At 48.7% G+C, this 12,654-nt stretch overlaps 1 protein-coding gene and 1 non-coding gene across 3 annotated transcripts in view; one reads left to right on the forward strand and one right to left on the reverse strand.

Annotated features, from left to right (window-relative positions):
• Nucleotides 1-12,654, reverse strand: part of ERGIC1 (endoplasmic reticulum-golgi intermediate compartment 1) — a 103,597-nt gene that overhangs the window by 52,047 nt on the left and 38,896 nt on the right. Inside the window, exon 1 of one of the 2 annotated variants that reach the window (XM_045035416.1) lies at nt 2,700-2,767. Coding sequence is in view for 1 of the 2 variants with exons in the window: in XM_045035408.1 (XP_044891343.1) it covers nt 2,700-2,761 (62 nt within the window). In the remaining variant the exon portion in view is untranslated. Of the gene's footprint in view, nt 1-2,699; nt 2,768-12,654 lie in introns of those variants that run through there. The other variant, XM_045035408.1, reaches the window with a different exon arrangement.
• LOC111556977 lies at nt 5,769-5,871 on the forward strand. Its single transcript, XR_002736688.1, has one exon. It is a non-coding gene; the product is annotated as a U6 spliceosomal RNA (small nuclear RNA).

The raw sequence follows: 12,654 nt of genomic DNA on the forward strand, positions 1-12,654 counted from the left end.
GCAGATGATGGCGACCGTGGGTTGCCAGACGCGGCTGCAGGGAAGAATGCAGCGGGCCGTGTACGTGCTGGTAGGAAAGGTGTCCAGCCTACAGCGGTTGAAAAAAGGGCCGGGAAGAGAGGTCCACACAGTAGGTTCCCGTCTCTGCTTAAAACAACGATATAGGTATATCAAAGCCTGAATGTGCTTTTTAAAAATTCTAGGAGGACCCAGACCTGATTGTTACACATCCATTAACAAGGGTGAGACTGCAGAGACTGTGAGGCAGAGGTCTGGACTATTGGTTGGTGGCAGGAAGGGGACAGGACACCTTACTTGAATTTTTGTGATCAGGCTCAGAAACAAGTCGAACCCCCTCTCCTCTCATGGGCCTTGGGTATCCTCTCCGTGGGGACTCAGGCACAAAGCATCAGAGCGTCTGCTGGCACGGACCCTCACAGGCTGGGGGCTCCTGGAGGTCAGTGACCAGAGGAGTATAGTCCAGGCACTGAGAGCTTAGCACATACCCTACACTTGACGGGTCTGAACTCATTTATTCCCCATATCAGGAAACTGAGGATCAGAGAGGTGAAGTGAGAAGTGACTTCCCCAAGGTCCCGCAGCTAATAGATGGGAGAATGAACCCAGCTCTGCCACATGGGAAGCCTGCAGGACATGCATCCTGTGTCCTGGCTGCTGCATTCCCTTCCCCAGGGATGTGGAGACCCAGGGCTGGAGAAGGCACCCACGGCTTCAGTGAGTAAGGGCCGGGCAGGAGCAGCCGGGGTGGGGGTGGGGGAACCCCAAGGCCATGCTCCTATGACCCACCTTGGAAGGCAGCAGTGGATTCCAATTTGATTGCCCAGCCCCAGGGCCCTGCTCAGGGGACAGCCCACGGGGAGCGTCCCTCTCCCGCAGGAAGCACTGGAGAGGCTGGCAGGGGGTCAGGCCATGGGGTGCAGGGAAGCCTACCTTTCGAGAGATGTGAAACTTGAGACAAGTCACTTCACCTCTCTGGGCCCATTTTCTACTCTGGAAAATGAGGCTATGAGGTTTTCCTGCGCGCATGGCGTTTTGGGTTTGTTTTGGTTTTATTATTTTTTTTTTTAATTTTTTTTTCAACGTTTATTTATTTTTTGGGGGACAGAGAGAGACAGAGCATGAACGGGGGAGGGGCAGAGAGAGAGGGAGACACAGAATCGGAAACAGGCTCCAGGCTCTGAGCCATCCGCCCAGAGCCTGACGCGGGGCTCGAACTCACGGACTGCGAGATTGTGACCTGGCTGAAGTCGGACGCTTAACCGAATGTGCCACCCAGGCGCCCCTGTTTTGGTTTTAATAAACTTCTCATTGTGGAGTAATAGATGCAGAGACAGTACAGAGAGTTCCTATGCGCCCTTCATCCGGCTTCTCCTCACATTAACGTCTTACGTAACCACGGTATGCACGTCAAAACGAAGTAACACCATACAGCACCAAAACTAAGCTACAGACAGGACTACAGGTTTCGCCAGTTTCCCCACAAACCCCCTTCTTCCTGTTCCTGGACCCAACCTGGGATCTCACTTTGCATGTAGTTATCCTGTGTCCTTAGTCTTGAATCTGTTGACAGTTCCCCCTTCTTCCCAAGGTTTTCGAGACCTTGTCACTTTTGAAGCGTACTGGCAGGAGTTGCGTAGAATGTCGCCCAACCTGGGCCCCGATGATGCTTTCTCATGATTGGGCAGGCTTGGGTTGTTTGGGGAAGAATGTTCGGAGGGGAGGTGTCCTTCCCATCACGTCCCATCGGGGGTGCGTGACGTCCACAGGACGTCTCACTGGCTGATGTCAACCTTCATCACTTGGTTGTCTCTGGGCATCTACATAGGAAAGTTACCATTTCCTTTCCACTCTCTGCTCTTTCCATTCTCTGCATCACTGAGTCCAGCCCATACTCCAGGAGAAGAGAATTAGGCTTTACCTCCTGGAGGGGGTATTTATCCATCTACATTACTATATTACTTGGAATTCTTCTGTTAAGGAAGAGCCATCCCTTCTCTCCCACTGATTTACATCAGTACACTCTCATACTCCTTTTTTGTAATTCTTTGGCACATAAGACAATCATGCCATGATCTGTTACTCCGACTACCCCTGTGTTAGCCTTTGGCCTCTTTCATGTTGCTCCTGTGTCCTGCTGATGCACCCCTAGCCCTTTTTTCCCCCCTCCGGGAGCTTCTTTGCTTTTTGGCCCAAGATGATCCAAGCTTACTCTACTCTCTTCCTGCCCCGGCCCTGGAACCAGCCCTTTCTTTAAGGAGACTTTGGGTCCTTTTACTGAACACTGGCATTTAGAAACCAAAATCTGGTGCAATTCTTCTTCTTCTTCTTTTTTTTAATGATTAAAAATGTGCTTATGTCAAAAACTCCAGAGTCTAAAAGGGAAGAAAAGCCCTCCTGACCCCTTGAGCCCCAGTCTCCCCTCCCAGGGGCAATTGCTACTGATGATTTCGGGTGTATCCTTCCGGAAACAGATAGTGCCGATGCCTTGCAGGGTTCTGGTGAGAACAGAGATGAGACGAGGAACTATATGAAGGGCTCGCAAGATGCCCATCCTTTGTCCTCTCCTCCCGTCTCCCCTTCTTTTCTCCCTGGTTCAGCAGTTCTGCACAGGGAGAGCAGGCCCGGGTACAGGAGGTGGGGAGAGGGTGAGGACAACGGCAAGAAGGATGGCTACTCACTAATGGCCCCGGTGTATGTTGGCTGCGTAAGGTCCTTGGGCACCTTCCTGTAGATGTCAAACCTGCAGAGAGCAAAGCAGACAGGGGTGAGGTGGGCGCAAGGGGTGGGTCTCAGGGCAGCAGGGAAGATGGTTTCAGCTTGCTTGCCACGTGGGCAGCAAGCCACAGCTGTTCCTGGAACCAGGTCCTCCTACTCCTTCAGGTCACCTCCCCCAGGAGGCCTGAAGGAAAGCCCTCCGATGGGACCCTGCCCCATCCCCTGGTAGCGTTTCCTCACAACACTCAGAGCCACCAGGCAGGACCCTCATTCGGTTACGTTTCTGGGTTGGTCTTCCCCCCCATCAGAACGGAACTTCCACAAGGGCAGCGATCTTGTTGGGTTTTGTCCTCCGCCCACGTCCCCAGACCCTAGCACAGGCCTGGTGCGTAGAAGACACTCAGCAAGCCCTTGTGGAATGAACTGAACCCGCGTCTTGGGTTTTTCTAATGATGAAGGAAATAGGGAAATGCACCGTCTTTCCTGAGTTCCATGACGGCACTGCATTCTTGCCCGGTGTCACCTCTCCTCCCCCTCTTCCCTTTCCTGTCTCCCCCTCCCCCTCCCGTCTCCACTCCCCCCCTTCCCCAGCTCCTGCAGCTTGCCTGTGGAGTTCCTTCTTAACTCCAAGGCGTGAAGTTAACAAAATCCTGCCTGGAGCCCAGTCTCAGCGTTAGCTTGCGACAGTTCTGGCTCGTGTCTAATGGGGGTCTCCTCCCCACACGCAGAGCAGATGCCTTGATGCCTTTCTTTCATATGGGTCCCACCACAGCAAATGAGGGTTGTGGGGTGCGGCGGAAGAATCTGGGATCTGGGAGTCAGACAGACACAGCAGATTCTGGCCAGCTATTTAAGAGTGAGGATCCTGGAATCAGACCACCCTGGGTTCAAATCTTTTGGGCTGGTCTTCCTTGTTTGTGGCTACTGTTACCAGGTCCTGCCAGGCCATCGAGAGGAGTAACGGAAATAAATGTCTGTGGTGGATTTACACAGCATTCACAGAGGAGGCGCCTCACACACTTGGCTTCCTTCCTGTCACTTGAACCTGAGCAGGCAGTTCTCACAAAGCAGAGTTCTATCCCCTCAGTGTTCCTAGGCTCCCGGGCAGGGCTTGGCATGGTGAAGAGGCCGGCTGCTCCAGCCCTCGGGGGCTACCAGTTGGCATGTGGTTCCCCTTTGGTGATTGGGAAAAGCTGTTAGCACCCTGCTAACCTCAACGCAATGACTTGGAAATCTTGCGTAAGATCTGATGCTTGACTACCGTGCGCTCGTCCTAACTGCACGTGAAGTGTGCTGGGTTTCCTAACACGTCAGGGGAGAAGATATTCCTGTGGGCTGCCAAGTTAAAAGGTAACACTTTCTCTCCGGCCTGCTCAGCTACCAGTCTTCCGTTCTTGGGCCCTTAAGGGGCACTAGAAACTGGGGCTGGGGGTGTGGTTGAGCGGGAGGGGTCCATGTGACTCAGTTCTCCATACCTACTCATCTCCCTTATTCGGAAAATGCTGACCCCTTTAACCACGAGGGGCATGTAAGAGATAAGAGGCATTCATGTACTGTGGAATTAGCCCAACTGGGCTCAAACGTGACTCCACCACTGTTCAACCTTGGGCATGTCACTTACATAACCTCTCTGAGCCTCAGTTCCCCTGGCTGTAAAATGGGGCAATGATACTATCTCGTAGCATAGCGGTTAAGGCCAAGTGACTTAGTGCATAGAAAGCACTTAGAACTGTGCCTGGCACCCAGGAAGTACTATATGAATATTTATTTGCAGGTACTATTCTTTTTTTTTTTTTCCGTTACTATTGTTAATGTTCGGCTGACTAACATCTATGAGCACCTACTACATGCTAAGTCCTCTCTTAGGCACTAGGACACAGGTATAAGACTCAGACCTTGGCCTTGTGTGCCTACAGTTTAGCAATAAAGACAAAGAAGGAAATGGAAGGAGGGTACAATGGTGTTCCTTCATAAGGTTTGCTGAAAGTGCTAGGGGGACCCAGAAAGCGGTCCATGGGGTGGTCCACGAAGCTTCCGGCAGCAAGTGATGTCTGAACAGAGCAGGAGGATGGAAGGCTGAGTAGGAAGAGGCATAAAGCAGTCCACGTAGTGAGAACACCAAAAACAGGGGCCAAGAAAGACGACCAGACCTGGCGTGCTGGAGCGTGGAGTTAGTTCACCTGCCCGTGACGCTGGGATGGGATGATGACCGAACCTGGCGTGCCAGAGCGCAGAGTCCCCTTGCACGAGGCACTGGGACGGCATGGAATGACAGGCACCAGAGAGGTGGGAGGGGCTTACACTCCACCTTCCCTGTCCAGTTAATACCAGGTCGCCATCCAGGGCCCACAGGCAGAAACTGGGCCTCACAGTTTAAAAACTTCATCAACCACCACTTCAAAACTGGGAGTTTTATGGGAAGTCAGAGGTCACTCGGGGTGAGGAGGTGGGGGTAGCTGAGGGCAGAATGTCAGAATCTGATAAGGGTGAAGAGGCCAGAGAGGGGAGATTGACACATTGGGGTGGGGGACACTAATCAAATATGTAAATACAGTGAGGATAATGGACGCCTGGGGCTCACTGTTGGCAAAGGGAGGTCTATATGGAGGGAAAAGTAGAATAAACTCTGTGCTGCTCGAGTGGAAATGGAGGTTTCACTGTGGATTCATGACTTTCAACATCCACCAATACAGAAATACACATCCTATTCACATACATTTCCTGGCTCATTCCACAGGGAGGGTCCGGGAACCGTGACAGCCAGATAGCAAACGGCACATCAGGTACTCAAATGTTGGCTTCTAAATCTCCCTCTCTACTTGCAGAAATGGCTGATCCCAGGGCTACGTGAGGAAAATCCAAGATGAACTTGGAACATCTTCTTATGTCAGAAAGCAAGACAGTGTTCAAAGAATGGTGGGGTCACTGGCCAAAGAAAGGACGATGTGAGCACTAAAATAAAAAATCACAGTGATAGGTTATAACCCATTGGATAAAATAGGAAGCCACGGATCTATATAAAGAAATGAATAGTGCTCGCTCCGGCAGCACACGTACTAAAACTGGAACGGTACAGAGATCAGCACGGCTCCCCGCGAGGACGACACGCAAATTCGTGAAGCTTCCGTATTTGTCATGCCGTTTGCAGCGACGTGGATGGAACTGGAGGGTGTTATGCTAAGTGAGATAAGTCAGTCAGAGAAGGACAGATACCATATGTTTTCACTCCTTATGTGGATCTTGAGAAACTTAACAGAAGACCATGGGGGAGGGGAAGAGGGAAAAATAGTTACAAACAGAGAGGGAGGAAGGCAAACCACAGGAGACTCTTAAATACAGAGAACTGAGGGTGGATGGGGGGTGGGGGAGAGGGGAAAGTGGGTGATGGGCATTGAGAAGGGCACTTGTTGGGATGAGCACTGGGTGTTGTATGGAAGCCAACTTGACAATAAATTATATTTAAAAAAAAGAAATGAATGAACCCAAAATTTGATGAGAAACAGGATATTTACATACCTTCAAATACCACCCCACAAAATCCTTACTAATTACAAAGGGAAAAAGAGTAATGTTATAGTTGAGAAACTTACATCATCTTGACCAAGTGACCAAAGTGAGTGTCACCAGTAAGGAGACATATCATGTGCCTCTTGGTCTGAGATATTGGGGAAGGCACACCATTACACTCGTGTGGGAAACTTGCTCAAAATGCACAACCTCAAATGAATCATGAGAAAGCAACACACAAATCCAACCGGAGGGTTCATGCTATAAAATGACTGGCCAGTACTTGTCAAAGGTATCAAGGTCATTCAGACAAGTAAAAGGCTAAAGAACTTTCAGAGATTGGAGGAGACTAAAGAGACATGACAACTGAACCATGCAGGATGTCCCAGACGAGAAAAAGAACATCAGGGGGACAATGGTTAGGATTTGAATAAGAGCCATGTATTAGTTAATACTACGGTATAGTGTTATTTTCCTGGTTTTGATAATGGTATTTTGGTTATGTAACATGGTAATATTTAGGGAAGTTTCAGTAAAGGGCTTATGGGAAGTCTTTGCATTAGTTTTGCAAATTTTTTTGTAAGCCAGAAATTATGGCAAGATAAAAAGTTAAAAAGGCTCTTTAAAATTTAATAGAATTATAAAAAAAAAAAATTGTAAGGGGGAGATTTCACATAAAAATCCCACACAGCCTGCTTTCTTCATACATATCTGGTCCCTCTAGGCTTCTGATTTTGAGGTGCTGGCTTAACAAATGTTTACTGAGTGTGCTGGGTGTCAAGAATACATCTTTGTTGGGAGTGAGAATGGCGAGGGGAGGGTTGAATGAACAAAGGTCTAAGAGAGGAGGGTAGACTTGGACCAAACTACAGGAAGCAATAGTGATCGAAGGAAAGAGGTGCTCTAGAAAGAGTCACTGATGTGAAACCAAGATCACTGCCAGCCTGGGCACTTTTACATATACATATTTACATGTAATTCTTACAATAACCCTGGCAGACACAGATATCCCAATTTTTCAGAGAGAAAACCAAGGCTAAGCTATAAGCAACTTGCTCAAAGTCACCAAGCCCGTGACTAGTAGAGCTGGGATTCAAACCCAAGTCTGAGTCATAGGCCATGGCCCTTCCACTGCCCTATACTTGTGGGAATCAGTATAGAGGTCACTTACTGGTAAATTAGTCTCAGAGTTTTGCTTACTTTTCCACAGATGCTGCCCAGAGCAGGTGAGAATCTCCTAAAAGACAGGGACCAGCTCAAAATACATTAATTCACTCAACATATATTTACTAAGTACTTACTGGCAGTATTCTAGATATGGGAAAAGGGAAGCGGTCAAGGTAGACATGGCCCCTGCCCTCATGGAGGTGCCAATCTAGTAATGCTTTTGACTCCTTGAGAAGGGCCACCTAAACGGAATGTTCTCTAATGATTATCCCATTCCCATGTCATCAATCCAAGCTGCGGAGTGGTGGTGGGGTAAAGGGAGAGCTGAAAAAGACCCTGGGTTCAGAGCTGACCACAAGCCAAGTGAGTCAGCAGTGAATGTCACTAAGAAATGGGCCACAGGAAGACTGGTGAGAACCTAGGCATGTGACAGACAGGGAAGTGAGCCGTCGTCCTCTCTGGTTTACATTAGTCAGTCCCTCACTGCGGTGATGTGGTGATGCGATTAGCTGTGGCCACCCACTGTCAAGAGAATATGGAGGAAAGGGTAGAGAGTGTGGAAGAGGGGGAAGGGGTGCCTAGTGCATATCTAGTGTGGGCTCAGCTCATGCTATGCCTTTGGCTGGCATGTTCTCATTTAATTCTCTTGACCAGCCTTCAAGTTAGGGATTTTTAGCCCATTTTACAGATGAGGCTCACAGAGGCTGGTGGTTTGGCTAAGCTCACACACCTGTGAAGTGCCACAGCAGGACTCTGAATCCAGGCCTAATTTACATTCTTGCTGTTTTTTTTTCCAACCATGTGGGGCCCAAACTGAGACCATGTCAGTGGAAAATGCTTAGGAAAAAAGGTTAAAGAATTGGAATTGATTAGCCTCAAACAGAGAAAGCTAAACTATGGATTCTTCATCACTGTCAAGCAAAAAAATGCTTTTTTCCTGCCCTCCCACCAGAGTATGATTTTCTTGAGGCAGGACCTGGGCCTCCTTGTTGCCCAGCCCTGCCCAATCCAGGCCCCTGGAGAACTGACCTGAATGAATGAGTCAATGAATGAATCTGCACAAAGATAAGATCCACTGGCTGCTCTTAAAAACAAGATTAGGCTGAAATGGACAGCGGAGAAGCTGAGTCTTCAGGGGTTCCTTGTACTGGATGTTGAGAAATCTTCACTTCAAAGCGGGTGGGGGGGGGGCAAAGTGGACTTAAATTAAAGTAAGAGAGCCATCAATTGGACTTAAGGAAGACTGATCCAATGCCAGGACAATGGCAGTAGTGACTGGAGCGAGGCTGGCAAGAGGTTTATCCTTGCTGGGACAGGACACAAACACAGAGACCCCACAGGGGCCTCCTGCCTTCAAAACCCTCCACTGTCAGGTCTAGAAGGTTCTCTAAGATCACTACGTCCAACCCAATCATTTTACAGATGAGAAAACAGAAGCTTTAAGAAGAGTGACTTGGGGCGCCTGGGTGGCTCGGTCGGTTAAGCGGCCGACTTCGGCTCAGGTCACGATCTCGCGGTCCGTGAGTTCGAGCCCCGCGTCGGGCTCTGTGCTGACAGCTCAGAGCCTGGAGCCTGCTTCAGATTCTGTGTCTTCCTCTCTCTCTCTGACCCTCCCCCGTTCATGCTCTGTCTCTCTCTGTCTCAAAAATAAATAAACGTTTAAAAAAAAAAAAAAGAGTGACTTGTTCAGTTCGAGGTGCAATTAGACACAGAATATTTAAATCAGAAACAAGCCAATAAAAAGCTGATGAAATCCTTGTTATCTCTCAGATGCTAGCGGTTCCCAACCAGGGGCAATTTTGGGCCCCCAGGAGACATCTGGCAATGTCTGGAGATATTTTTGGTTGTCGCACGGGGGACTGGGGGAGTTACTGGAACCTAGCGGGTTAAGGCCAGGGGTGCTAATGCATCCGACAATCCTGCAATGCATAGTAAAATCCCCCCCACCCCACAACAAAGGATTACTGGCCCCAAATGTCCAGAGAACTGAAGTAGAGAAACCATGTCGTACGAGACCAAAACTTCACATGTGGGAAGCTCATTTTCCCACTGAGTCTGTGTTCTGTCTGAAAGGCAGCCAGTTGCCTCTGCTCCCGCTGGGTGAAGTCATGGCCACGGCCTCGATTGCCCCCACGGAGACCAGCGATCTGGATTAAGCAGTCTTTCCCTCTCCTTTGTGCTCTGTGCCTGAGAAAGAAGAGCTCACTTGGAGAGATCTGGGCAAAGGAACCCACAGAGAAACAACGAGGTCCACCTAGACTTGTGGCTTACCGTGACAGTCGAGTAAGTCCAAGGGTCACTATTTTAATAAAACGCGCTGAATCTGCGCCTCTAACACTCCTTACCTTAAGATCAAACATACATCAACATTGATACGAGGAGTTGATGAGAATATAGGATTTACTTAACAGAAACTACTCTACAGGCTGCATCTAGCCTCCTGAGTGAGGAATGGCAGCATAACCTCACCCAAAATAAACACGCATACGTCTTCCTCTGCTCCCAAGCAAGGAAATTGCCGCTGGAAATCTCTGACTAATGGATTTCTTCTGTAATTTCTTTTCATAGCAGAATGCCTCAGCTTTGCTATTTTAACTTTTGCTGCTTGGGACCTCACTTCTCCCTTGCTCTTGGAGACGAATCTCAGATCACTCTGTGGTTCGCCATATGTGGGCGGCTACCAGGCAGGCAGGCGCTCGTGATGTCACTGTTTCCAAGGCTTAATGAAATTAGACGCCATTGAGGAGCAAGTCATTGGAAGTGGTGGGTCACTGGTCCCAAAAATAGCCAGCAAGGCTTTTAGTTGGTGCTGTGGCCTGGTCACCCCTGCCCACCAGCCTGTCAAGAGGCTTCAGTGCCAAGTACCAGGGAGTTAGGTGAAAAGTGTGCTTGCTTGTTCACTTACTCATTTCTTCCACCTTACTGAGAACCACTGGTGTGGTGTGGGGGGGGGGGGGGGAGGGTGCACGCGCACGCCTACGCACATGCGTGTGCATGCTGGAGGGCACACGGAGGTAAATGAATGTGTCAGAGCCAAGCACGGGCAGGGAAAGAACCCTACAAGCACCAGTTCTCTTGAGCCCTAGAATCACTCTCACAGCCCCCTGAATCCTGCCCTTGACGTTCAAACTGCTAATAAGAGCCCACACCAATCCTTCCTCTGTCAGAAGGAAGGGGAAAAAAATCTGTCTCCCTCTCCAGCCCACATAGAAGAGCTTAGAGGGTGAATCACGGCCATCCCAGCTACTCTGTGGCTGTCCCCTTTGTGAGGGACCATTGTGCACCCAGTCGTGGACTCATTAACTCAAGTCCTTTTCACAACCCTGTGTAGTAGATTCCATCATTCTTCCCATTTCACTTGCCCAAGATGCAGGACTCGACGCCTGCCATCTAGCTTCAGGACATATGCTCTAACCGCTGTGCCACAGGCCTGCCTGAAGCACGCAGACAGGCTGGGGGCTGAAGGAGTGGAGGTCTGGGGGATGACCCTCTGCACAAAGCACTTCCACGTGCACAGTTCTCTCTCTCTAGCCCATCCCCTGAGGCTCTCTCCCCAAATCTCGGAGCCTGTGTGGAGGTCTCTATCTATAGGCTGTTCTCCCAGCTCCAACTGCCTCCCCTGTGACCTTTCTCATCCCAGAATACCCTCTCTGACCACAAAGTCCTGGTCTTCCCCCTCTCTTCCTTCCCACAGAAGCCACTAAGTCTGGCCAAAGAGGAAGAAGAGCTTCTAGAAGGCACCCCCTGACACAGCCTGCCCCACCTTCCCAGACTCTGTGGACATATACATTCCCGGCACAGCCCCAATATGGCTGCAGGGTCCTCTACTCTGACTGGACCTAGTCGAGCCAGATTTGTTCCACAATCTGTGGATCGCGCAGGGCCTGGCCCATTAATGGCACTCAGCAAATTCCAGATGGAAATACAAAATGACGTATGTGCAGGCTATTCACCACAGCATGGCTGTAATAGCAGACAACTGGGTACTATCCAAATGTCCATCCAAGGGGACCGGTTAATAAACTATAGACCAAGCGGAGGATGATCCAGCTGTAAAGGGGAATGAGGAAGGTCTCTTTACATCAAAAGAAAAAAGCAAACGGTGGAACACTGCTTCTGTTAAATTTTAAGCATATGTTTGTGGGGGGGGGGCGTGGATAGTGACAAAAAATGATTTATATCCTTGCTTACATCTTCATATTTGTGATGTTATAGCCACAGATTTAATTTGTAAGAGCCACAACGTCCATCACCAGGCAGAAAGATAGGTAAATTATGGCATATCCGCACAATGGACTACTACCCAGCAATAAAAAGCAATGAAGTACTGACATGAGTAACAACATGGATGATTCTCAAAACAACTGTACTGCATGAAACACAAACTAGGGTACACGTGGTATGATTCCACCTATATAAAATTCTCATCAGTGTTTAACGGGGTGCTCGGTATACGGGTCTTGAACTCCTTTTGTCACATGTATCCCTAAATATGTACTATTTTTTTATTTATTTTTTATTTTTATTTTTTTTTTCAACGTTTATTTATTTTTGGGACAGAGAGAGACAGAGCATGAATGGGGGAGGGGCAGAGAGAGAGGGAGACACAGAATCGGAGACAGGCTCCAGGCTCCGAGCCATCAGCCCAGAGCCCGACGCGGGGCTCGAACTCATGGACCGCGAGATAGTGACCTGGCTGAAGTCGGACGCTTAACCGACTGCGCCACCCAGGCACCCCAATATGTACTATTTTTTATGCATCGCCTAAGAATGGTAAGAGTAACCATTTTGGTTACACCTGTTGTGTCTTTTGGAAGCTATAAAATTTTAGACAAGTACAAACTAATCTAGAGTGAAAGCAGGCCACCAGTTACCTGGAGACGAAGGAAGAGGTGGGCATGAGGAAACTTTAGGTTCACTATGTTGACTGTGATGATGGTTTCATGGGTGGATACATGTTAAATTCCTCAAACTGTCCACCTTAGGTATGTGAAGTTTACTGTATGTCAATTATACCTAAATAAAGCTGTTAAAAAATGGTAATGGCTAAAACACATCAAACAATCTGTGAGTGCATAACGACACTTCAAAAAACAAAACACAACAAAAGCTTCTTTGGACACCTTTGAAGTTACTAGGCCACCAACTCCTTATTCTGAAAACTAGTAGATAGAAAGTACTTATTCCGACTTTTTTTTTTTTTTGTACACAAATGCATTTCTAGGTAACCAAATAGATGATGAA

This window comes from Felis catus, chromosome A1, assembly GCF_018350175.1.
Source record: "Felis catus isolate Fca126 chromosome A1, F.catus_Fca126_mat1.0, whole genome shotgun sequence".
Taxonomy (NCBI): Eukaryota; Metazoa; Chordata; class Mammalia; order Carnivora; family Felidae; genus Felis; species Felis catus.